General features: G+C 40.2%; 1 protein-coding gene across 2 annotated transcripts; it reads left to right on the top strand.

The window, feature by feature from the left end:
- The first annotated feature begins 11,194 nt into the window (after nt 1–11,194).
- LOC115380053 (T-lymphocyte activation antigen CD80-like) lies at nt 11,195–16,116 on the top strand. Of its 2 annotated transcripts, none has more exons than XM_030081097.1 (6): nt 11,195–11,288; nt 11,667–11,718; nt 12,060–12,422; nt 12,524–12,823; nt 13,692–13,790; nt 14,638–16,116. In XM_030081097.1, the coding sequence occupies exons 2-6, from the start codon at nt 11,682–11,684 to the stop codon at nt 14,889–14,891; spliced, it is 1,053 nt and encodes a 350-aa protein (XP_029936957.1). In that variant the 5' UTR covers nt 11,195–11,288; nt 11,667–11,681; the 3' UTR covers nt 14,892–16,116. The 2 variants fall into 2 exon arrangements, with proteins under 2 accessions (XP_029936957.1, XP_029936958.1); XM_030081098.1 differs by lacking the exon at nt 11,195–11,288 and adding an exon at nt 11,469–11,490.
- Nucleotides 16,117–27,643: the final 11,527 nt, after the last annotated feature.

Raw genomic sequence — 27,643 nt, 5'->3', positions numbered from 1 at the left:
CACTGCAAAAATTTGTTGCCTCCAGCAAAATTCAGTGTATCAAATGACAAACCTGTTGCAAGGTGTCAGGAAACCCAAAATAAAGACAGTATCTTATAAGCATTGATATGAAATATTAAGTGAGGCCAGTGGCCAGTGTTACTAGTGTCGCTAGAGTCACTGCAATAGTAGACCTGTTTTGCGTGTTTTCCTTTACCGATCAAGGACAAGCTGATTCATAAACCTACTGCACTGTTGTACTCGACTTGAGACAGAAAACATGCTGATCAATTTGAGAATCCACGGTGCTGAATGCAGCTTGCAGGTATTCCACATGGTGCACATGTAAATGTTGCAGAAGAGTTGTATGTTGATAGCATTTAGCCATTACACCTGCTCAGCCAGTCTATATGGGATGCCCATAATGGTGTCCCATGGTCACCCTGCTGCCACACAGGACATAAGTTGTCACAACACTGCCTGCTCCACACACTTTATTAACCCCTTCATTACAGCTTACCCCACAGCTTTACTGGTATTTGACACTACATGGTTTCTAGTTTGTACCACACACAATTTAGTTACTTTGTAGATGTCAGAATGTCAAAGCTTTTGTGAAGTTTAATTCGTCTTTATCTATCTATCTGTGTTTAATGGCCTGATCAGCTAATATTTAAGCCCCCTGTGTGTCTTGTAGTGCGGTCTGTTTCTCTTCAGTTCAGTTCAGGTTAGGCTGTCTGTTTCTTGAGTTAAGCTGAATACAGAAGCAGCCACCTTTGTTCCAGGGTTTTGCTGTGTTCAGTGTCAAGTCCCACTCATTTTACCTAGCCATGAGTCATGGCATGGCATACTTTCCTTGACTTGCTGCTGCCTCTACAGGTCAGACATTTGACATTTCAAAATATTTCTCTCTACAAGCCCTCTGAAAAAGAAAACAACAACAACAACAACAACAACAACAAAAAAACAGTCATCTGCTCCTCTGCCTCTTTCTCTTTTTGAGCTTAAAGCTCCTCGATGTAAGATTGTATTTGCCCCTACAGTGTAACTCCCTTGTCCACCAGTGTTTTACACTCTGGAATATGTGCATTTGGTTACAAGCTGGAGGACTAGAAACCAATGAAGAAGACGCCAGAAGCCAACTGACATGTTGACAGACAAGGTGGAGTATTGCAGGATTTTACACAAATATGAGTGCATGTTCTTATTTATTGTTGTGTTGGAGTTGAACACAAACATAACAAAAACGAAAAGCAAAAAAGAATGACGGAAAGGCTTGGTTTTGCTGAAATTCTGCTCGCGTTTTCAGCAAATAAGTCTCTGAATGTCTAATAATGTTGTGTGTGTAATGGAATAAAATGTTATTGGTGACATGACACAGGCTACATTCAGCATAACTGGACGGTGAAATTTACTACGAACTAGCTGAGATAGGATTACAAGGTTGCAGAGTTTCAAAGCTCACTTGGCATGAGACTGACAAAGCGTGACGTCACTGGAGGTCCCCTGGTGCTGACGTCCCAGATGGAGCTCCTGTACACCCACACAGAGACGCTCCAGAGTCTGATATAGTCACTTTATGTGCACGTTTCCTCGTGGTTCTATTTATTAATTTACTTATAAAACCAAACATTTTACAGCTGGAGTTCTGTCCCGTATTCAAAAATCACACCCAATTTGAGGGGGCAACAGGGTCTATATTTATTGAATACTTTTGACCCAAATTGGTCATTCTTTATCAAAATATGTCCTAAGAATGATTCAAACACAGTATGAACTTTACATGAGACATTCTTCCCCAAAAAGATATGTGAAGCTGAACTGAGTGGAAAATGACAGGTCCACTGCGTCATTCCCTTTTTCTTGCTTGTATCTACACACCCTCCCTGAATCGTCTCAAATGACAAATAGCTTCATCAGATGGGCTTCCTTAAAAATAACACAATGCCTGCCGATGGCGCTGGTCAGTATTTTCAACCTGATTCATGAACTGAAAAATGTAACAAATGGGGGGACATGAAATGAAAACAAATCATGTGAAATGCTGTTTTAATCATTTATAGTCCTACTTTTTGATCATTTTTTATTGCCCTAACTGCTCTTTCTGCCTATTTGTTATAGTCCTCCTGGCTTAACATTAAAAAGTCTCAACAAACCAGAGAGCTTAGAGTGTTATTCATTTTCCAGATTTGACAGGTCTAAGTATAGTGGTTTTTGATTTGGACCTGGTCTAATGTGGTCTAGACGGGCAAAAAAACAGTGAAATCTCCATTTTTTCACTTTCCTAAATAGAATAAACATTTCAACGTAGATATGAATCATTCTCATTTCATGCCCCCCTATTTGTTATTTTTTAAGTTCATGAATCAGGTTGACAATTACTGATCTGCAGGTGTTATGTCATTTTTAAGATGGACCGGAAAATTCCAATTTAATTGCAAGCTGTGAATCGAATGGCAACTTCAGTGTCATAGAGGAAATACAGAAAGGGGCCGAGTCAGCATGTTTACAGCTCCAGCTGGACAAAGCAGGACATTTAGTGTAGAGAAACAACATGAGGCTGAGACTAGAACCTGGAAAAAACCTGGAAAAAACCTGGAAAAAGTCCCAGGGTCCCAGGGTTCTCACTGACGTGCTCAATACAAACAAACATTGGCGGCTCGTGTTTTGAAGTAAAACTACACGCTCAAACATTGTTTTTTCTGTGTGATAGTCAAAGTTTGCAGAAACTTCACACACACAACCCAGAACAGTAACATTAGCATGCTTAGCTTAGCTAACCTGAACCAGAGACAGCATGCTGCTGACACCTGGGACTGAAAATCTATAGTGTTGTTCTACTCTACTGACCACTCAAAGCACTTTACAGTATTTGCCTCACATTCACCCATTCACACACTGATGGCAGAGGCTGCCATGCAAGGTGCCTAGCTGTCCATCAGGGGAGGTGAGGGGTTCAGTATCTTGCTCAAGGACTCTTGGACACACTCTGGAGGAGCTGGGGAACCCTCTGATTTCTGGACGACCGCTCTACCTCCTGAGCCACATCGCAGTCCTCTGTCAAAATGGACTGACTTGGTTTATCAACAAAAACCAGTGAGTCAACAGCTTTGCTAAAACAGCCAGACATAAAGCAAGTGCACAAGACACAGCATTCAGATCATCTTACCTACCAGTCCAACAATGACCTCTGACTTCATGAAGCTCTCACCAGCGACTAAAAGTCTGTCCAGCATTTACTCCAGTCTTGTCTCTTGCTCAGTCACTCTCGCTTTTTCTCTCTGTTGTTTCCTTCATCATTGTTTTCTTCAGGTTTCTCTTGCTGTGCCATGATTTCTGTACTGAGAGCAGGTAGCCAGCTATCTGGACACAGGTGGTGACGTAAAGCGTAGTGCTGTAAAGCATTGGGTCCTGTCTCTGAGCTGCTCCACCAAAGCTGTACTTTCCTTTGAAGCCAAAATTAAAGTTATAACTCGATGAGCAGGACGCTGGCATTAAGTGAATGTCTAGAGGGCTGGCTGGACATTTCTGTCAAAATGGCCCTTGATCTTAAGCCAGTTATGTGCGATCTGTGCAATCTGCCGCTGGGGGAAACAATGGAGCAAAACTTAACAGGTTGCAGCTTGAAGTCTCCATATTCCCAAGTGGAAGCAATCTGCCACTCCTGTGTCGCAATACCATAATTAATTATGTTTCCCAGAAAAAACTGCCATAAGGAAAGCTTTTTTTTTCTGCTCCTCAAACAGCAGCAAAGCTACTCTCCACTCAACACGTTACTGCCAGCTCCTGATTTGCCACCTGCTGAAACTCACTGGTCCTGTCTGTTCTCAAAATCTGGGTCAACATGTAAATTTGGTTGCAGATTTGTTTGTCATCCGGCTCGGCAAAAGCAGCAGTTTTAGTGACAGTCATTTAGAAAGCAAGCCACGGATGGGCGTATTCACAAGTTCAAGAATGAGACCCAGAGAACCGTCTATTTTTTTTTTTTATTCATTTATCTGTTTATCTATTTATTTATTTATGATTTATGATTTATTTATTTTATTTATTTATATACCTGTGTATTTATTACTTTTCATGTGTTTGTTTGTTTGTTTGGTCAGGTGTGCAACAGCTGCTCACTGCTTCTTCACTTACATGTTGGGGTGTGCCTACTTTTCCCTTTAGCTCAGCAGCACTTTGGTTAACCCCACCCTTCCCCCCAGTACCACCCATCTGCACGTTATACCAGGCTTTGTAAGTTCATTTGCTATAGGGATATACAGTTAAATCACTTAAGTCTGGATCATCGTTTGAGACAGTGAATTTCTAAAGCACCTTAATCACTATGCGACTTGCAGTGTGATTACAAGATAATATGACATGTCACTGATCCTCATGGGGGATTTAGGCAGCAGAGGCAATATAATTCATTAGGAAATAGACAAGTGCAGACAAGTGAAAGTAAGCAGCATGTTAAAAAGGAATCTTCTATATCAAATAAGCAATAAAACATGCACCACACTGCAAAAGGCAGGGCACACCCAGACATAAGTATCTTCTGTTGTGCAATAGGAGCCACATGTGGAAAGTGATATTGTTTGTACATGACAAACAAAGTTAACATAGTGTACTTTTGAATGTCAAATATTATATCAAATGTTTTTACTAAATTTAGTTACACAGTGCCAGACACTGTTTCCCAGTGATGGTAGGTTTTATGCACACCTTACTGAAAGCTAAAGGTGCTGTGGTTACTCAAAATGGTGGGGGATTTCTGTGGTTCAGTGTTTCCCTGAGCAAAGTAACAACACACAAATATGACCGTTAACTGACAAAAGTAATGCAATGAGTCTTCATCTATTTGACTATGTGCACTTTAGAAACATGTTCATGTCTTCTACTGACCCAGTTAGAATGCGGTGTTCCACACAGAGAGTGACTCTACAAAAATTATTAGAACAGCTTCTCTACTATGTTACTGTGGTATGAAAAACTGTCAGTACTGTCAACATAATGTCAGTATCAGCCATGTTTTACTTGATAATAGATAAATCTGTGAAATAAATCTCCAACATTAGATGGTGTGGGTGCTGAGTAGCCTGGGGTAATGTGTGTTTTAGGAACCAACACAAAATATGATAGGAGCACTAAACATAAAGTACCCCCTGATAACAGAGTAAATACTGTCATAAAAACTGTCAGTGTGTCTGTAAGACCATAGGATGTGGTTTGACTGCAACACTAGAGTTTGAGGACAGCCGTAAGCAGTGTGCAAGTAAAGGTGTGGGGTATTTTTTGCACTTTATAATCCTGGCGCACTAATACGCATTCATTAATGTTTAACTGAATGCACAAATCAGGGATACAAAATATACAGTACAGGCCAAATGTTTGGACACACCTTCTCATTCAATGCGTTTTCTTTATTTTCATGACTATTTACATTGTAGATTCTCACTGAAGGAATCAAAACTATGAATGAACACATGTGGAGTTATGTACTTAACAAAAAAAGGTGAAATAACTGAAAACATGTTTTATATTCTACTTCCTTCAAAATAGCCACCCTTTGCTCTGATTACTGCTTTGCACACTCTTGGCATTCTCTCCATGAGCTTCAAGAGGTAGTCACCTGAAATGGTTTTCACTTCACAGGTGTGCCTTATCAGGGTTAATTAGTGGAATTTCTTGCTTTATTACTACTATGAAATAGTCATGAAAATAAAGAAAACGCATTGAATGAGAAGGTGTGTCCAAACCTTTGGCCTGTACTGTATTTAAAACTAAATTACAAGAAATTTGCCACAACATTACTGTGAGAATTTGTTTAAATTTAAATTGTTGATTTAAATTTACGTAAAAAAAATATATATAAATAGGGGCACCCTAGTGGTTCATCTCATAGAGAGCATGCCACTTGTTAGGGCTGAGTCCCTGCCGCAGCATCCTGGGTTCAAATCTTTGCTGCATGTCATCCCCTCTCTCTCCGCTGCCTTTCCTAATTCCAGCCTTCTCACATTTGTAATGACAGCTATGCCCCTGGTCAGTAGTTACAACAGCAGAGTTTAAACACATACAAGACATTATCCATGATACAGGCAACAATCTAAACACCTATCATCCTTGGCTTCATCTGTTTGTTGGTTACATGTTCAATCTCTCAGGTGTAAACATCACCCACTGTGTCCTCAATGTGTCTTGAGGACTCAGGACACATTCACATCACATTAGAAGTATAAACAGCCATGTGTCCCAGGATGGATTCAAGGACCGCTTACTCACCTGACATCCTCCGTCTTCAGCTCTGGTCCCAACACCCCCGGCACCAGCCAGACCACCACTTTTCCACCACTTTAGATTTTTTTTTTTAATCTTATCTGTAATTCCTGACACACATCAGGGCCATGACAGTGGATGAGAATAATTAAATAATCTGAGCCTGAGTGTGATCTGGTCAAGCCTGTAACAACTTACAGATGTGAAATATGTCATAAGTAATTAAAAGAGCATTAACATCAGGCTTGAGTGAGCAAGGACGTCTTTTTTTGTTAAATGCCTGTTTCATGTTTTTTTCCACGGAAGAAGGACTAGCAAAGTAAGAATTTCATTGTACATTTAATGTACATGTTCATTCTCTCTCTCTCTCTCTCTCTCTCTCTCTCTCTCTCTCTCTCTCTCTCTCTCTCTCTCTCTCTCCAAACCCAAAACAAACAAACAAACAAACAAAAACCTAAGCATTTGGCCTTCACAAATGGAAATGATACTTGTTTATTTGCATATAGAGCAGGAAAGTGAGATCTGATCACAAATGGGCAGGTGAGACGCATGTGGACACACACTCTAATACCAGCTGTGAACAGATGGACTGAGTACTGTCTATTTGTGATCAGATCACCAAAGATGCATTTTAATACCAGGTGACAGGGCCTTACACAGCCCCATTACAATCCTCTGGGCTCATTGCATTCTTTCCCTCACCAGCAGGCCTGAGCACATGCACATGCATGCTCCTGATACAGAGCTGGATCAAATTCACCTCAAAGTTCATTATACACGGCCATCAAGGTGTCTTGCCACATCATCTTGGTTTGCACCTAAACCTACTGACTGGCACTTATAATACACTGAAGTCAAAGCCAAATATGCTACCATCAGTGTGTTTAAAATGGGTTTCTTGCAATAAGACTTGCTATGTAGGCTGTTTCATCACAGAAAATGGCAGAAAATAACATGAAAATAGGAATTTATGCAGCATTATTATTGTAACTTTATTATTTCAATATACGAAGTGTCCTTAATATCCAATTTCATTGTGTGTATGATTCTGTATAACCCTATTTATCTTTTATTATTATTATTATATTTCTGGGTGAGAATATGTCTGTTGCACTGTCGCACATAATACAGATGTGATTGATGGGTGGATTTAATTCGGGGCACATGTGTGTTCAGTTAATAGTCATTATGGTGTGCTATAAACAGGCTGAGCCGTGCATAACAGGTGCGCGTAATGACAGTGATGGCGGCTTTGGCGCTGTTAAAGGACCTTGCTGTTGAGTTGCCATTTCTAAAAAAATTAATGAGCAGTAACAGGTATTTCCATGGAAACCTAAAATTCTGCCTGATATGAATCAAAATCTGCCTAAATTAATCAAAATGTGTTATAAAATTAACATTTTGAAGTCTGTAAGTGTCAGAAATGAATTCAGCATCCTCTAAAATCTCTAAAACCACTCCAATACTGTAGAAATTGTCCACACAGAGCAAAGTATATTGTCAGTATGGACGATTATGCTTATTATGCAAATTTCCCAGTATATGCAAATTAGCATCCGACAGTTTCTGTATGATGGGGACCTTTCATTCATCCATCTTCTAAACCGCTTATCCTCACTAGGGTCGCAGGGGGTTGCTGGAGCCAATCCCAGCGCTCATAGGGCGAAGGCAAGGACAGGTCGCCAGTCCATCGCAGGACAGACAAACACTGACATTCACACACACAGTCATACCTAGGGGCAATTTAGCTTCTCCAATTCACCTAACCTGCAAGTCTTTGGATGGTAGGAGGAAACCCACGCAGACACGGGGAGAACATGCAAACTCCACACAGAAAGGACCTTGGGTGGGAATCGAACCCAGGACCTTCTCACTGTGAGGCGACAGTGCTAACCACTGCACCACTGCGCCAATGGGGACCTATATTCTGCAATAAAACTTTGGTGTACTCAACATTTCCGGGTTCACAATGGGGCTCTATGGGCTGGCTTCTAGACTACTATATTGTTATTTGCACAGAATATTTGCACATTTTATTGACTGTTTATTGAAATCACCAACAGATGTCCCCAAGTCTCGCAACCTTGGCACCAAGGCATCATATCTTCACAAATATGGCTTCAACGTCAGCCTTATACACTTTCCATTGTTTTTCCACCCTTGTACTGGACAGCTCTGCATTCTTATTTTGGAGATTGTTGCCTTCCTTGCACATTATATCTTGTTTTTGCTTTCAGCATTTTTTCCTGCTCAGGGCTTGTTTCAACATCACAATACATTCCTCTTCCCTATCTTGATACATGTTGGAAAAAAATCCAGCGTTCTCTCAGCTCAGATTAAAGCCTACCTCTGGTCCGTTCACAAGGAATGTTGACTCTTGTCAGCTTGTCCTGTCCTGTAGCTGTTTTTGTTTTTGGTTTGTCTACCATTGCCTATAGATGCAGCACAATATCTTTGTTTTACAGGAATAGAATAGTAATGTAACAAGAAAACAGGGGCTTAACACAGTGTTTGGAGAGCAGCCACAGTGACAGGAAATAACTTCCCTCTGCCACTGTCGGTATGCAATGGGAAAAATGCAAGAATTCCTGTAGTTGCTACAATGTATAGTTACTTTCCAATTTTCCATTTTTATTGTGTTTTGAAACAAAACTACCTCTACAGTAAATCGTGACACTATAATCTCAGGGAGTACTGCATGAAAGATCTAAACTCCGTGAGCGCAGGAGGGTGTTCACGTGACACACCCATTTCCTCTAGATTTAATTTTTTAATATCAATTTATTTATTTTATTTATTTATTGAAACTAATTATTAAGGTTTTAACCCTATATCTAACACTATATTTTAAGTGTTTTTTGTCACAAATAAATTACATACTAACACATAACTTAAAAAAAAAAAATTATAACACCCCTCAAAATCAAGAGGGCTTGGCGACCCCCCATGGCTCTCTGGTGCCCCCCCAGGGGGTTGTGCCCCCCTGGTTGGGAACTGCTGTGCTAGATGATGTTACAGGCAGCATAAAGTTCACCACAGTGTCTCCAGACTCTTTCATGCCTGTCACATGTGCTCAGTTTGAACCTGCTCTCATCTGTGGAGACAACAGGGTGCAAATAGCAGACCTGCCAATTCTGGTGTTCCCTGGTGAATACCAATCCAGCTGCATGGTGCAAGGCGGTGAACACAGGTTCCACAAGGGGATGTCAGGTCCTCATGCCACCCTCATGGAATCTGTTTCTGACAGTTTGGTCAGAAAAATGCATACCAGTAGCCTGCTGGGGGTCATTTTGCAGGGCTCTGGTAGTGCTCGTTCTGTTCCTCCTTGCACAAAGGAGTAGATACCAGTCCTACTGCGATGCTGATGCCCTTCTGCGGCCCTGTCCAGCTCTCTTTGTGTAACAGCCTGTCTCCTGGTATCCATGCTCTTGAGACTGTGCTGGGAGACACAGCAAACCCTCAAGCAACCAAACGTGTGGATATGCCATCCTGGAGGAGCTGAACTACTTATGCAACCTGACTGGGCTGCAGGTGCCACCTCATGCTACAGGCAGTGACAAGGACACCAGTTGAACACAAAACCTGAGAAGAATCAGTCAGGAAGGATAAGGAGAGTGCAAGTGTCTGTGGCCACCACATGCAAAACCTTTCCTTTTTGGGGCTTTCTTGCTAATGCCTCTCCATTGCACCTGTGAACACTTTCATTTGCACCAGTTTACACTTGATTCACAATCACTTGGCTTTCCTAAATGGACAGATTGAAATCACTGCATTTTAACTGACTTGGTGTTATACTGTGCCGATTAAGTGTTCTCTTTTTTTTTTTTTTTTTTTTTTTTTTTTTTGAGCAGTGTAGTAGGCTGATTGTGGAAAATCCCACTGGCATTCTTGCTGAGTCACATCTGGGGGTCAACACACTGCAACTCCAAAAGAGCTTCAGCAAACACTTAAGGCCAGAAAAACAAATGGCTGGTATAAACAAAGATTTTCAAAGGACTCACTGTCAGTCTAGGGGCAACAACTCATACCGGCCATCAAGAAATCACTGCACATGCACTGATTTCCTCTGGTGTGCATCAATGCATTTTATTTTTATTCATGAGGGTTTTCATTCATAAGCCTTTTAATGCACAAAAACCCTAGATTTTAATCTCTGCTTCCTGTATGATGTATTTATTTATTTATTTATTCACCCACTCATCAACCCTATTTTTCTATTTATTATCATTAGACTTAAAGTGGCCAATTAGTATTGCATGAGTGTGCAATTTTATGTGATGAAGCTAAGTGATGAAGCTGCTGTGACAATGTAATTTCCTGCAAAGGATTAATGAAGTATCATTCATTCATTCATTCATTCATTCATTCATTTAGGCATGGTGTGATCTTTATTGTCTATCTAGGGCAGGGCAGGGGGTTTTCAGTGTTTTTCTTTTGGTTTTTCTTTTTCAGACACCAAACTGAATATCCCTACTGTATCCCTATTATAGTATTATATTTGTCTTATTAATCCTATTGTACACCCCAGAGAGAGAGAGAGGGGGTGAAAGGTGGGAGAGAGAGAGAGAGAGAGAGAGAGAGAGAGAGAGTAGTAGTAGTAGTAGTAGTAGTAGTAGTAGTTCTTTATTCCGAGTAAGTAAAACAAATAAACAAACAAAAACAAAAACAAAAACAAAAAAAGAAAAGAAAAGAAAAGAAAAGAAAAGAAAAGAAAAGTAATCACACAGTAATGGACAGACATAAAAATAAATAAGCATAAAAATGAAAACAACACATAATGATTTAATTTTACCTATCCGGAAGGGAGTGGGAAGAAGTAAAACTTATCTAGTCCCACCCCTCGTCCATAAGTCAATTACATATTATCAGAGAGAGAGAGAGAGAGAGAGAGAGAGAGAGAGAGAGAGAGAGAGAGAGAGAGAGAGAGAGAGAGAGAGAGAGAGAGTTGAGTGGGCAGGTACCCAGAAGAGGCTACGTTGAGCGGAATTTATAGCTTGAACAGCAGCCGACTCCGACCAGCTACTATGAGTTCACAAGTTGCCTCCATGCAGGTGAGACAAACCGTAAAGGATACCGGACATTTTGTTTTGTAGCGAATAGGAAGTCCAGTTGGCACCCAGCGTTAGTTAGCGCACTAATGGCGCGTGTCTAATAGCTGATGTGTAGTTGTTCTCGCGCTTTGTTGTGGCTGGTAATCAGCAGCAGCTGCGTGACATCAGTAGGCTACAGTACGTCAAGACCTTAACGTTCGACGTAGGTTTATAATGTGTTTATACGGACTGTCAATTTACCGTCAAAAGTTTGAGAACACCCGAAACATACAGTTATCATAGTGCACCAAGATTTGCGCGTATGCCCGGTTTCTCTTTCACATTTCTGCTTTGACTTTATTTTATTTTATTTTGAATTCTCCTGTCTCTCTCCTCCAGTGTTGCTAAGGAGGGATGGTCTCTTTATCAGTTTTTCTCCTGGTAAACCTCGGTAAGTAACTCGTTTTCGAAAAATCATTTATACTTCCCTTTATTGCATATGCTTGGTCACTAGTGACCAAAATGGTGCTGGTTCTGTGCTGAAATTGAATTGAGATGAATGCTGTTAAGTTTTGAAGGTGAATGAAGGGGTTGTGCTGTCCAGAATGGCATTTTGAAGTACTTACTCACAATCAAAAGGGATCATTTTTTTCATTTGGAAAGGAAACCATTCATTCCCAGCCTATTGGCTCATGAAAAAGACGGCCCTCTTTTAAATTTGTGTACTCCACTTGTGAAGATGAAACTGTGTCTCTTTTCTAAGGAGTTTCTTGGTATTTTCTTTTTCAACAGTTGCTGAGGCAGTGACACTTGGGACACATGTCAGGGGTACAGTTGGGGAGTCAGTGGTCCTCCCCTGTGACCTGAACACCTCCACCGCCATTGACCCTGGCAGGCTCCGTTTTCACTGGCAAGGAACAGCGGACCCGTCGGTTCTGTACTCTTTTGACAAAGGACGCGAGACACCCCAATATCAAAGTGCGACTTATCGCAGCCGGAGCACAGCCTCTTTGTCAGACATGAGGAGGGGGATTATTTCAGTGAGACTGAACAACCTAACACTTGAAGACGACCAGAAATCTTTCAGTGCTTATGTGGTGCTTGATGTGAAAGGGAGACTTGATAGAATATGTCCAACCACTTTACATGTTGCAGGTAAGTATGGAACTATAGTTTCTGTTCAAATGAAACAAACAAACAAACAATGAAACCAGTGTTATTACTTGCAACTGAAACCTATGTTTTCTCTTTGACAGTCCCTTATGAAAATCCCAACCTGACACTGAATGAAGAAATGATGTTGGCAGTCTGTACTTCCCAAGGGGGATTTCCTGAACCCGTGGTCACTTGGCAGGTCCAAGAGCTTCCGGGCAACACAAACCACGTGTTACAGCCAGTGGAGGCTAATACTACAGCTGTGCAACACCTTCAGGATCGTCTCTTCACTGTCACCAGTAGTATAAACACATCAGGAGGGAAATATCACTCAGTGACCTGCCTCATCCACAACCCCACCTCAAATGTGACTTTGAATGTCACCATCGAGCTATCTGAACGTGAGTTCCAGAAGCTATTCAGTTATTTCCTCTGAATTGTGTAGTGTCACCAAATATGAACACAGACTGGTTGTGGTTTCATTTCTGTGTGGTGTATTACTGTACATAAATGTAAAAGTGGGCCAGATTTTGACCTGTATTCATGTCCATTGTTAATACATTAATGTGTGAAATGCGCAAATGAATAGGATACACTAAACATACTTTAAAGTTTTAAAGTTATACTATACAGTTATGGTGGTTGTAGAATTGGTCTTACATTAAAAACGAGATAGCATAAAGTCTTAAATTCAGCATAAAGTCAGGGTAAATACATGTTCAAATAACTATGGGCTTGAAAGAATACTTAAATGAAGTGGAAATGATCTATAACAAAGTAAAACATTATTACCTGGCGTTGCCTGTTGTGCAGATGTTAAACAGTACTGCCACCTGCTGGCTGTAAATCAGCTGTGAAATACATAATTACAATGAAATGTATTACACAGATATAATGAAGTACATTGAAATTTGCCATAATATTTTGAATAGATGATGGCTTGATTAGCTGACTGATGTTCAGTTAAATCATGGCAATGCCACTGTGTCAGGACAGAACCATTATCAAGTACTATGCACTCTGTTTTTGTAAAACATGGTACATACAGTAGTGCCTTCAATGGTTCTGTTGCTGATTACCATTTTTTTTCTCTTGCTGGTTAGACAAAAATGATGGCTCATGATAAAAGGCATGACAGCGTATTGATCATGATAGCTAATATTGGGTGATCCTACTTGTAATGCAGTTAGGAGTCAGTTTTGATGTGACTAGCGGGTAAAACAGTGTGACAAATGGTGGTGTGTTACTCTCATACGCTCTAATTTACAGGTGAAAAACAGGCCCCTCTCTCTTGGGTTCCAGTTGTTGCAGTTGTTGTTGGAGTTTTAATTGCAGCTTGTGCAGCTGCTATATGCATCTACAAAAGATGTGAGTGCTTTCATTTCTATGTTTTTTTTTTTTTTTTTTTTTTTTGTTTTGTTTTGTTTTGTTTTGTTTGGTTTGGTTTGTTTATTTTTTGACTCAAATTAAAAACAGGACTTATTTCATGTTTTAACCAATTGCAAGATATGAGACCAAAAGGAAAGAGAGTTGTTGCTTTAAGTTTCTAAAATTTGCACTCAGATACAGACTGTCATTGTACCCTATAAGGTTGTAATAGATAGAGGTTCAGAGTGCTTTTAATTAATAAATAATTAATTAATAAACATTAATTAATTAAACATTAATTAATAAACATTATTGGACTTAAATACTGATCCCCATTACGTTTGACGCTGGGTGTTGTAACTAAGCAGTTTGTTTAGCAGTTTGTCTCTTACATTTGAAAGATAGAATTGTAAAGAGTAGGTTCTGAATGGATGGCATTTGGTGAGATTAATAGTTTGTAGATTATTTCATTAAGCTGAAATTTCATTTTATTGGACAGTGTTTTGAACAGATTGTCTAGAAATCTTATACACTGGGTAAACAAACAGAATATGTTTTTTTGAGGGAGGCTAATACACGAAGACAGTAAAATGTAAGAAGTAGTGTATATTTAAACAACTAAGAAAGGGGCAATGTAGTAGGTATGTAATACTCTCCAGATGTTCCATGGGAGACTTCCATTAAAGCCATACACACACACACACACACACACACACACACACACACACACACACACACACACGTGTGTGTGTATGTATGTAAGTATGTATGTATATATTTGACATTCCCTTTCACTTTTGTGGTTATGTGCTGTAATGACTGAAATAGTTGTGTGTTCACATTTCAGGTAGAGGCCCACCTGAAGATCCAGCTCCCTGCAGGCCAGGAAGCAACCAGGATAAGCTTAATGGTACCATGTCAAATGGGACTAATCTAGCTATGCTCTCCAAGATGCAGGAAGACAGTCCTACAGGCAATGCTGCCTCAGCAACAAGTGACAATGCTACTGCTCGTACCAGTGATAATGCAAAAGAAGAAGAATCACTTATAAACAAAAGTGTCAATTTTGACGAAGGAAATGGTGAAAATCTGACAGTGTGAGAAATGAGAATTGCAATGAAAGCTCTAAAAAGGGAACATGAGTGACTGTTGAAAAAAAAAAAAAAAGCAAAATAACAACAAATGACTGAGGCACCCCTTTGGCCAAAGCACTGATTCTGCACAGCAGTGTATTGAGACACAAGGGCCAGTTTACCATGGACATAATGGAAACATGTCTAAAAAAAACTTAACAAAATAAATTATCCACAAATTATTTATTGTCCAGTTTTTTTTACAGGATTTTTTTTTTTTTTAAATGTTGTGTAACTCAATCCTTTGGTTCACAGAATTATAACCCTAATGGAGAGATTTTGTAATATCCCACCTAAAAGGGATATATAGCCTTACAGTATAGTGTTGGATTTATTAGTTGATGACTTAACAGCATTGAGCATTATTCCTCCACACATCTGCTCCAATCAGTGATTTTATGACAGAAAGATAGTGTCTAGAGATGTAGTCTTGTTGGTCACAAGTTTGATTCCCCCACAGACACTTGCCTTAGAAGTGTTGATACATCAGAGCGTTTGCCCATGGACGAAAGTAAGAGTCTGAGAGGTCTGAGATGTACTTCCCTCTGTTGCTTCCTGGAACCACTCAGCTGTTGTCATAGTAACAGCCTTTGTTTTCATTTTTACTGGAACTGACATTGCATCATACAGATTAAGGAACATAACATTTTTATATTGTTTGTACATTTCACAGCCATTGTGAGGGCAGCTGTATGAGTAAATTAAAGCAACTAAATTATTATTATTATTTTTTTTCATAGAAAGAGTGTCTTTGGTGTCCTTGTGCATGATACTGTCTCGTGAACACTACACTGCTCTGCTGTAGTGGTAACCTTAAAGAAGCTAGACATCAACAAAGAGTCCACAACAAAGAGTCCAAATCTCCTCTTTATCCTGTATTTCTTATCTGTAGAGGAATGACTGTGAACACTGGCCACATTTTGCACTCTTTCCCCACTTGGTTAAAGGAATAGTTGACCCAAAAATGTAGATTTTGTCATTACTCATCTCCCTCATGTCAAAGCAGAGCTCTGTGTCACAACCAGGGACTGGTTGTTAATAAGAATTTCTCTGGAAGATGTCCCTCAGGACCTCCCTCCAGAGCATGAATGTACTAAAGACCTGCAGACTTTTGTATATATCACTGTGTGTTATGATGAAGTGACCAACAAAAATAAAACTTGTGGAACCCTCATACCTCAAGCAGATTTAAAATCTCTGCCAGTTAATTTTCATGCTTTAATGGATAAATGGTGATGAATTGCTACCTGGAAGGTAGAAAGAATGCTTTCAAAAATGTTGAAATATGACAAGCTTTTGAAAACAACTATGTGCCATGTAGTAAATGAAGTAAAACTTGGAGAAGAAATGTAATGGTCTGTGATTGTCCCTCAAACTTCAGAGTAAAATTGAGGCAGGTTGAATGACACTGTAAGCTGGAGAGAAAATCTATGAAGAAAAATGAAAACATGCGTGCAGATTTCAGAGCTATAAAACCCTGCCAGTACAGCCACTGTACTGTTACACATACAGCAGCTATATAATATGATCCATAACAGCCTGCGTAGCTATAATCCTATTTGTTTTTCTAGTTCCCATGTTATACAGCATGTACACCTATTTACCAAAATAAAAGTCATATTTATAAGTGTGTTGGTAGCCTAACACACATGGCTGGCACACTGATGCAAGCATAATCAAATCATTAGGTAATGCTCTATGCCAGGGGTCACCAATCATGTGCCATGGAGGGCTGAGAGGCTGCAGGTTTTCATTCCAACCAAGACCTCCACCAGGTGACTTCACTGATCACCTCACCTTGTATCAGAAAGGAGGAGCTAATCAGTGAAATCACCTGGTGGAGGTCTTGGTTGGAATGAAAACCTGCAGCCTCTTGGCCCTCCATGGCACATGATTGGTGACCCCTGCTCTATGCAAATGCAAAATATAATTGCTGATTAGCTCATTGCCAATAACTAGCTATCTGAAAATGTAGATGGATGCCATAGTAAATTTCTTAATTTTGAAAAGATCTTTTTCCTTCCAAATGACAGAAAACAGACAATACCATGTACACAACTGAAATGACCTATACTACTGTTAAAAAAAAGGCATTTTAATTTAGTTTTAAGAGTCCCACAGTGGTCCAAAAATGAATATGAATGTGAATCCACATATCCTGCATTTACAACATTGGTCTAATTCAGAGTTATGGTGTGGTGGCCACTAAGTAAATAGAGGTCAATCTTCATGACTTGCTGAGGCTGAATTCATAGTGAATGTGCATGGTCCAGCCAACATCATCCTGACGGCCTCCTTAACAGAAGGTAGAATGCCTGCTTATATAGGGAGAGCTAAACTAATGAGTTGGCGTATACCATCTAACAGAAAGTACAACACAAATTCTCTATACATAAATGCATAATTATACATATAATTATGTTTCCTTAACCCATTACAGATATTATGCCAAAATATGTATAATATAATCCATTACATCAAGTAATACAAGTTGTTGTTGAGTATATGCAGTAATGGCAGTCCACTGTTACATCCTCCATGACACCTTCTACATCCATAGCCAAAAGGAGTTGGTCACAACCAATTTTACTAACCTGGCACCACCAGCAAATCTTGCCCCTTCGTTTTTGGTCCAATCAAAGCATTATCAGAAAACACAAATGCCTGAACCAATATATAGGCACCCTTCTGTCCAGAGGAACTTTTCCATAGAACTGCTGAGGGAAGCATCCCCTTTTTTGTGCACACACTGCTGGAACTGGACCAAACATAATTCTTAGAAGGCCGTTTTGAAGAACTTCTTAAGCTCCAAGTTCCGGGGGGGTTCTCTGAGAACTAGGAACCTCCAAGGGCTTCTTTTATGTTTGCATTCACACCGCCAGATACACTGAAGTGACATAAGCTGGTGGTTAGTATCCAACTTCATTTCTGCGTGTTAAGTGCTAACAATAGAACAACAAACTGTATTTGCAGTGTGTAATGGGTTTCTTGATAATAATGGAGTTGGACAGTTGTCCATGTTTTGTCCTGTTTTTAAAGGTTTACGCTAAGAGCTGCTGTGTACATGGCTATTGTTTTACATTGTTTGCAAAAATGATGGTTGCCAGGGCTGCATTGGCTCATGTGTTTGACCAATTGATGTACACGTACATCTGAACTAATCTCTGCATTTGCGTCATTCAAGGTTCCTCTTGTGCTGGGAGTACTGAGTATCTACTCAATGGGTAGTACCTCTTAAAAAACCCCTAGATCTGTCCCTTCCTTTGAGGAGCTACAGTTGTGTTTTAGGGGTTGAGGACATTGAGAACTGGAAAACAGGAACAACAGGACATATAGGTAGATTTTCCCTACAGAAACTGGAAGAATCGTGTACCGACATGCTAACCAATTTGCTTACTAATATGCTTGCTTGCTTTGACCCTCACAATTGCCTCAGTTTGTTGAGCTGGGGAGGGATGGGGAAGCATGTGCCACTGCAGGCTTTCTGTTTTGGTGTTTCTGCACAAAACTGACAACAGGTAATAAGCCCATCTACAGCCACAGAGGAACTGCTCTGTTAAATCACTTGGTTTGAATGAAGACCTGCAAACTCTTGGTCCTGCATGACACATGACTCCCCATCCCTGCTATGTGGTCATATGGTTTGTTTGTCTGATTGGATGACTGATGTAATCATAGATGTATAGTTAATCCAATCACCTGTTGCATATTTTTGTAAGCACCCTTTACTGTCACTACCCACTGCCAAACAGTTTGAACCCACCAGCTCAGACTCTTGTTTTGTAAAGTGAACATCATAAACAAAATCAGTGTATGGCTATGCCAAGCTCCTTTTTGCTGATGGCTAAAATTTGCAAAGATTATGAGAGTTAAAACTGCTTTGCCCTGTGCACAGTTACATTTTTGGAGAGATGCATGGAGTGTATGGCTACACACAACTACCACAGGAGGATTTTGACATAAATATGTTAGGTTTAACTATTTTGAAGAGAAGCTGCTGTCAGCCAGAGCCCACAATTAATTCAGACTTTCCATTCGTTCAATTTAATCAAACCAATTAAACTGCCAACTACACTATATTTAATCGCAAAACTAGTTTCTTTCCCCTTGACAACAGTACATTTCTAAATAAAATGATGAAATAACTAATAATAATAATTACCTTGCTTAAACCATTTAACAGTAAATGAGCTGAACCTAATAAATCACGGTGAGAGAAAAACCTGTGGGTAGTAAATAGTTTTGTCATCAGCTTGGGTGCTAAATGTGGAACAAAGTCCATAGCATCCTGTTTATAATAATAATCAAAGTAACTGAAATTCAAGATGCAATGATTAACTTTATCTAGAATGGCAACTTAAGAAAGGAGGACCTACTTGATGAAAAAAAAACCCTCTAAATGGTTGGCAAACATCCCAGAGCTCATACTGGACACATAGCACATCACAGTGGAGCTCTCAGCTAAATGGATTAAGTTCAGCTGGGCAACTTCCCCCAGGTAGGGAGGGCTTCTTTTCTACTCCCTGGTCTTGTTGGTGGTTAGGGGACCACTGAGGCTGGGGAAAGCTAGTCCCTCTAGTGGGGAATTCCCACATAACAGTCAACTGCTAGAGCACAGTGCCCTTTGTGTCCAGAGCTGGACCGGGATAAAAGAAATCAGCCCTCGCATTTTTGTCCCAGACCGGCCCTTCACAATCAGTGGAAAACCACCCATCATCACACCATCCTTGCGGTCTCCTTTAGTATCTGTACTGAACTGTTTCCTCAATGCACCACATAGCTGAGTCATAAATGCTGTTGCAAGTGGACCAATGTAGTCACTCGCTCTTGACTCTTCACTGCAGGGCTATTAGCATCTTGTTTGAGGTGATCTAGAAATTCATATCCAAGATTGTTGGAAATCCCAGTCAAAGTTGTGCAGAAAGCTGTACAATTTAAACAATTCCATAAAGGTTATGACCAAATAGTTGTTTATTCAGTTGATGCATGCAGCTATTCCATCTTACTTCTTCAGACACTAACTAATTACTCAGGTCATACAGATTTAATGTATCCAAACCAAGATGATGAGTACTGCATAAAGTGTTTGCACAGTTATAATAGATACACATTTCTGGTTTAAGCCCTGCCCATTCTTAGTGCTAATACAGATACAGATAATTTAGCTGGTTGAACAGATACAGATACAGGTAATGGTGTGTTTGCTCATCCCCATTGTTTAAGCAGGTATTACCAAATACGCCCAGCAGGCAGCATCACTGTAATGGAGGAATCACTGTAATGGAGGAATGCACTTTGCTTGTTTGTATTTTTCTATGATGTTTTTTATGCTATTTTTTTTATGGTGTTTTTTTATGCTGTGTTTTCTGTGATGTTCTTTATGCTGTGTTTTTTTTTTTTTTTTTTTTTTTTTTTTTTTTTTTTTTTTTACTGTTGATGCTATATTTTGTATTTATTTTTATTGTAAGGTGACCTGGAGTGCCATGAAAGGCGCCATAACAAATAAAATGTATTATTATTATTATTAACCTCAGTACAGGGCTGTTCAGCCACAAATTGAATTGGGGCATTTTCAGCAGCCTATGTAAAACCCCTTTTCTTAGCTTTTGGTACTGACAGTGTTTAAACAAATGCAAATTAATGTTGTAAAAATATCATTTTTGAAATAAAAAGAAAAAAAAAAATTTTTGGTCACATATCTGTCATATCTGTTTGGTCACATAGGCACACCACAAAGTGCAGGAACAGAGTAGAAAAAGAGCCATCAATGCACAGAATCATGACAAGTAGCAGTGCACTTGTTTCAATGATGTTTGCAGATGGAGCTACATTCAGCATGTTTGCCAGTCCAGGCAGGGTTAGACAGGCAGTTTTCATTGTTGGTTTTAGATTTCCGGGTTGACACAGACATATTTTTAGTAGAACACTTGTGATTGTCAGAATTGCTTCACATGAGAAAATGTCGATTTGTTTCCTGTTTTCACTCTGGTTTTGCTTCCTGACTGCTTACAGATTTCAGACCACGCTCACAGTGCAGTAACTATTTAAGCAACACAAGAGCATCACTATTAAGAAATATATATATATTTTTTTTGTAAAATTACATTCTAATTAAAATATTAGCCTGTCTAATTCAAGCTCGCCGGGCCATGCAGAAAATGCTCCTTGTCCGGATGTGGCCCATTTATGGACAGAACCTTGGAAATGAATGCATTACTCTAAAATATTCCCTTGATCCTAGAAAAAACAAGTAAAAGAACATTTTGTGCAAGATTTTGATGCTGTAAATAAGTAGTTATAAATAAGTCACTTATATATACATATTATATATGATTGCAGTTCTACACACACACACACACACACACACACACACACACACACACACACACACACACCCACGTGTATTTAACCAATAAAGTAAATTAATTTATTTGTGAAATTGATACAGCCAGATATATAATAGAGAGAGAATTCTGTAGAGTGTGGTTGTGTGGTTGTTTTAGTGCTGCTGCTGTGTGTGGTGTGTATATGCATGTATATGTATGTGTGTGTGTGTGTGTGAGAGAGAGAGACAGAGAGAGAGAGAGAGAGGGAGAGCGACTGAGAGTGTCTTTTTCAGGAGAGCATAGGGTTAAGCCAGTGTTTATGAAACATAGTGGGAGAATAGGTGCCCATACCACGCTGATGCTCCAGTGGTATTTTGTGTGTGTGTGTGTGTGTGTGTGTGTGTGTGTGTGTGTGTGTGTGTGTGGAGGCAGGCCAGCATCACAGTCAGGGCTAAAACTGAGTGATGGGAACTAAAAAGCCTGAATTGGAGGATTTGGCCTCACGGGGAAGAGGTTGAGCCCAATAGACAGCAGCTTTGAAGGGATTGCTCCTGCTTTTTTTTTTTTTTAATTCTTTTTTTTTTTCTCCTTAAGAGGAAAGGGGGCAGTAATGTTAAGCTGTAAGATAAACTGGCTCAAAGCAAATGGATTGGAAAAAAATGCAGTCCGAATCAAGCAAACAAACAGAGGATTTTCTGCATGGTCAGCACATCGGAGAAAGCTGATCCGGTGTGGAAATATGACACTGTTAGGTTCAGACCCGGAAGTGTCACCACACACACACACACACACACACACAGTCACACACACACACAGTTATAGGTTTGTTTCATTGCTCGCCAAAGGAGTGCACTATACATACTGGCTTGCATTGTGAACATCTTTTTCAATGACACTTTGTGACAATAAACTTTATAAGTCTGCTTTAAGTTTGTGAAAGAATGATCTTACTTAAGCTGTAGAGGTGTGCACACAAAGTTAAAGAAAGTAGAGCCTTGGTTCTTTTGTGATACTCTATTGATCCCTGAAGGAGACGGCCAGTTCCCCCTCCACAGAGGGTCAGAGGTCGGCCGCAGAGCAGCTTCCCTTGAGCTGTTATTGATTCACTGTCTTGCTCATGGATACTTCAGCAGGATACTTGCTGTCATCACCTCTCAGCTGAAGGACAGCCTCCCTAACGCACTGTTCCACCCCAAAGGATGTTTCAGGTGATCTTTAACATTCACACATTTGGACTAAATGCACAACAAACTATGTTTAAAAGAAATAAGACCTGACTTAAGAGTTATTGCCACTTTCTATTACTTTGCCATAGCTCCTCTGTTAAACCTGCATTTGACAAATTACTATCTACTGGCCTAAATCATGACCTGGCATGATAAAAGAGCAGCGTCCCAGTCCCGCTAATTGAGAAACTGCAGATTTGCACAAATTTAAATTCTGCTGTCAGGTATGATCATTGATGAGACAACATCTCCACACACAGGGTGGGATGAATTTCAACTAGAAATTAAAATGCAAACTGATTCCAAAAACAGCAGTGAGTGAGCGATTTTTGCAGAGGAGTTTTAGCAAGAATGACCGTGCAGTAAGAAGGAGAATTTTAGTTCAGTGATGTCACCTTGAAGGTTTTATGGGGCGAGGGATCAGTCAAGATCCCACAATATAAAAAAATAAAAACTTGGCATTTATGTAATTAGGTGTATATTACAACATGGGAATTTAGCTAACAAGGTGAAAAAGTCGGTATTCATTTCAGCGTGCACTCACATGTCTTACCTGTCCAACCTTTTGGCCCACACACGCGAAAAAATATGCAGGGCTAAGGGGGGCAAAACCCTGGGGTGTGGTTGGTCAGTGCACCCCTCCTTCCTGTCCCACTGGACCTCTGGGGCCCCCTTGTCTCTGGTTCCCATGTCTCTGCTGGGGTTAATCCCTGAACCACAGGTGTGATAATCCCAAACAGAATGGCCCTGCTGAACACGGGGACTGACAGTGCCCAGGCCCTGATTCACTTTGATCACAGGACCAACAGCTGCGTGGCTCTTGGTCCACAAAGTGAGCCAGGACCAGACTCCAAAGAGACAGCAGGAGAAAGAGGAGCACACCCGCGCTACATGATGCTCATAGGCTGTGATCCACCATAAAGTGGTGTCCATTGTGGAGGGCCCCTTTGTGCATTTATCCTGCGTCTGTCATGCATGAACACCGCAGACGCATTCCTGAATGTCACAAGCCGCCCTGCAACACCAAACAGCAGAACCCACCTGAGTGCTGAAACTAAAAAAGATTCCCAAGTTTATCTGCTGCCATGACAGAAAGGCTGCAGGCACATTAAGTGGAATGTCTGTCATTTAACAGCATTTGCAGGCCTGACCTTTTAAAAGACACAGGCATACTGAGTGCTGTTTTTCTTTGTAATATACTACTATTAGGACCAAATTAGTACAATATGTCGTAATAAATGGACTCTCTCAGCTGAATGGTAACTAAACCATTCCAGTAACGTCTGATGGCTGAAATAAGAGCAACATTTTTCCAAGCAATTCCTTTTGGAGAAGTTGCTTTCAATAAAAATATGCATCATCTAAATACTTAAAACATAAAACGTAAAATTTTACAAAGGGAGAACGAAGCAGTGCATGGCTCCAGAGGCTCATATGACAGGTGATCTTCAGTGGGGCTGGTGAAAGTCCATTTAGAGACAAAATTCAGGACGTCTTGCTTGATATTAATCTATAGGTGATGCAGACAACCATGGAAAAGAAAGACCCTGAAGAGACCCTGAAGAGGACTGGGAGTCAATACACGTTGGTCTGTTTAGTGGCCTCGCTCAAGTAATAAATTATATTGCTTCATTCAAGGACGGAGTGCCTTAGTTTTTTTTTTTTTTTTTTCCCCATGGTTGTCTCTGTCACCTGTAGATTAATATCAAACAGACTCCCTGGATTTTGTCTTTAAAATGTGATCAAATTGCATAAATTAAGGCCGCTACAGTGGCAATGTCCTTAATCTGAGGTCAAGACAAGGCAAAATGTCAGCCTGACTGACAGCATAGTGAAACCAGTAAAAATAATTAACAGCCTTAATGTCATTAAAGTGGGTGGGCAGGAAGCAAGTCGCATCACTGCAACCGAGACTTGGATTGGCTCAGCTTCCAGAGAGCGGAGAGGGAGCAGAGAGGGGGAAAGGGAAGCAGGAAAGCGGGAGGAGTGTACTCAGACCGTCACAGTGACAAATTCAATGGCAGGATGTCGGACCCATAGCAGCTCTATAGCTCTGTCTCCATGGGCCGGCGTGAGAAAGAAGGTTTCTGTTGCTCTCCCTCCACCAGCAGGCACTCTGTCTGCAGCAGGAAGCGCCGGCTAAAGGAAACATAGTACTGCAGTCAGGTGAAAACCTTGAATTTCCCACAAGTTCCTTTCTGAGAAATAGATAATAATGCTGTAATTTTCCCCCTGATGCCCATGGACTTTTGAAAATATACAATAGGTTGTGACTTGAGCTGAACTGAATTGAATTGATGAGTTCTCTGGAAAAACGGATGTATGTGAGGTTTAACTTTTGTATGATTTGACGCTATACAAATAAAATTGAATTGAATTGAACTGAATAGATAATGTAAATATAAACTAATCTAAACACCAGTCTTACCTTTGCTGGGCTTAATTATTTACCGACAACCGGCATTATATTCAATGTGTTTAATGGCAGATGTGTTGTGTGGCTGCCATTGGATTACAAATGCATTTGAATGTGGAGGTCCACCCCACTGGTGCCAGTGTCATGTGATCAACAGAGTACCAGAACACCCCTAGTTTTACAGGCGTCCTCAAGGTACCGGGTCCCAACATCACATTACTTATCCGCAAACGGTCCAGTCAAGAAGGGACATATGCTGCATTCACATCCTCATTGGAGTCACAGGACTGGTATGGAAGCTCCCACCTCCAGATTTGCAAAGTTAAATGTAAAAAAAACATCAAGTTGCATTCATGTGTTTCTGAACTCAGAAACAGAACAAATTTATTTTTTAAAATTAAAATTTATAAATGTATTTTGATTTTGAATCATCACAGCTGGACCAATTCATGTTTTATGCATTGTTGCCAGATTGGTTTGATGTGTTCCAGCCCAATAACTGACCTGATAAAACACGCCCAAACATTTTTGGTAATAGACAATACAAATTACTTCATACATATTAACAACAGTGTTGTGGCTCGCCACAATTCTTCAATATGGCATAATAATAAGCCAACAATTCAAGTGTTCACAAGTGCACCATAATGTAGATAGGAGGCAACAAAATACTTTGCACAAAAGAACAATAAAACAATTTTCCATTTCGGCCATCTGCCCTAAAAGATAAAGACATGAAAGGACAACCCAAATACAGAAAACAATAGGTTTTATCTAACTTGGTAAACTGCAACACAAGCTTTGACAGTTTGCCTACTTGAAGTGTGTACCCCCACCACCATACACACACATACAAACACATACACATACACACTTGTGCATGCATGTGCAAAGAGTGAAAAAAGCCCCACAAATAAATAAATAAATAAAGATAATGTTGCAAGCAACATGATGGAGTAGGGTTTGTGTGTCTTTATAAATAAAAATGATGCCGTATCAAAGTTGCGCTGAGCCACTGGATGCAGACAGAAAATAATTATTTTTATTTGCATAACTGGGGAACACAATTCATGAATATAGATACATAGATAGATACATAAATATATAGGTACATAGATAGATATTTTAATTAATTATGACTGTAGTTGTATTTAAAATCCTGCCAAACTCCAAACCCCAACCCGGCTAATTTGGTTGCATTTAGAATCTGGATGGTACGTCTTTGTAGGGTGTTGATGTGTATTTCCTGCTGGGAAAATTGAATATACAATAAAGCTGACAGTACATGAACGCAGCAGTATGTCCACCTGCCACAGCCCCAGTACTGAGCAGGTTTAGAGGAACCGGGACAAAGATGAACAGTTGTTTTGTCAATAGAGCGATGATTCTCGTAAACCTTGTTCATACGTTTCCGCAGTTTCATTTTGGTGACGTCGTGTGCTTTTACGTTCAGCAGAAATCTAAATCATGTGAAAGTAACACATCACAAACTGCATTCACGTCAAACAGGAACGACAGCGGATACCTGCTTCCTTTTTCGATATACTCTTAACGTCTGCTTTCAAGCCACAAACACTACTTGAGAGTTCTGGAGTGGTTTCACAACACACCCTGATTTTAGACTTTTTGAAGTCTGACGTCAACATTGCAAGGGCTGTATTCAAGTTTCAGCAACTGATAATGTAACCTGCGACTCACAAAAATTAAATACAGTGACTGGATTTCCCTCTGCATAATCATTTTGCGATCAAACCTCTCTTCATGCCGGCTGTTGGCATTTGCGGCTGACAGTGTGACGTGTTGTTTGCTGTGAAACGTGAATTCAAATGTATTTCCCACTAAACGCACAAGTATCAAGTGTGAAAAGGCAAAGTCTGGAAAATATTTTGATTGTGACATTTGATACTCCCAACACCTCTTGAACACCTCCAAGTTGTTTCTTTTGGTCTGGCATTTTTCCCATATGCCTTGAATCCAGCATAACACAGCAAAAAGCAGCGGGCCTTACACAGGACCCTGTAGCACTCCTAAAAAAAAACCCTTCAAATTCAAATACTAGCTACAGGTTACCTTTGTTGTTGCAATGCAGAAGTTAAATCCCAAACTATGAAAAGTTCATATGACCTCAGGGAGGTTTTATTCCTGGCTGGTTGCCGTGAGGAAAATCAAGCCCTCCACCTGCTTGGAGATATTACTCCAAGTATCAAATAACGTCCTGTCATTTCAGTTAACAGTGCACAATCTGTTCACATTGGGAGCCAGTCTGCGCTGCTGGGGAAGGCAGTGTGATCACTGATTTTTAGTGTAGATTGAACAGACACATAATACTATGAAACAAGCCACTCTACACACACACACACACAAAAGAAAACTCCTTGCATGGATTTGTGAGTGTCTATAATGAACTGAGATAACCTTTCAAAGTGACCTCAGAGGATGTGCGGCACTGGCCGATACAGTTATGTGTGTTGTGTAACTGCATGGGAGACTCATCTGGGTGGTGAGAGGTTGCGTACGTGTTGTGGGAGCGATCTCAGGTCATGTTGGTGGTTGATATGTGACACCAAAATACCAATATGTGAGTTGAACACCCAGTCGGTTTCGATAACACCAGGCACGTGTGAGAGCACTAGCAAATATCTCCCTCTCTGTTCTCTGTTCGCATTTCTGTTTTCTAGGTTATTTCACTGGTATGACATTTAAATTGCACTCCTTCATATTACATTTCCCTCGAAACCCGGTCGCCATACAG

The sequence above is a fragment of the Myripristis murdjan genome, chromosome 21 (genome assembly GCF_902150065.1).
Source record: "Myripristis murdjan chromosome 21, fMyrMur1.1, whole genome shotgun sequence".
Taxonomy (NCBI): Eukaryota; Metazoa; Chordata; class Actinopteri; order Holocentriformes; family Holocentridae; genus Myripristis; species Myripristis murdjan.
This window is presented reverse-complemented; position numbering and strand designations above follow the sequence as displayed.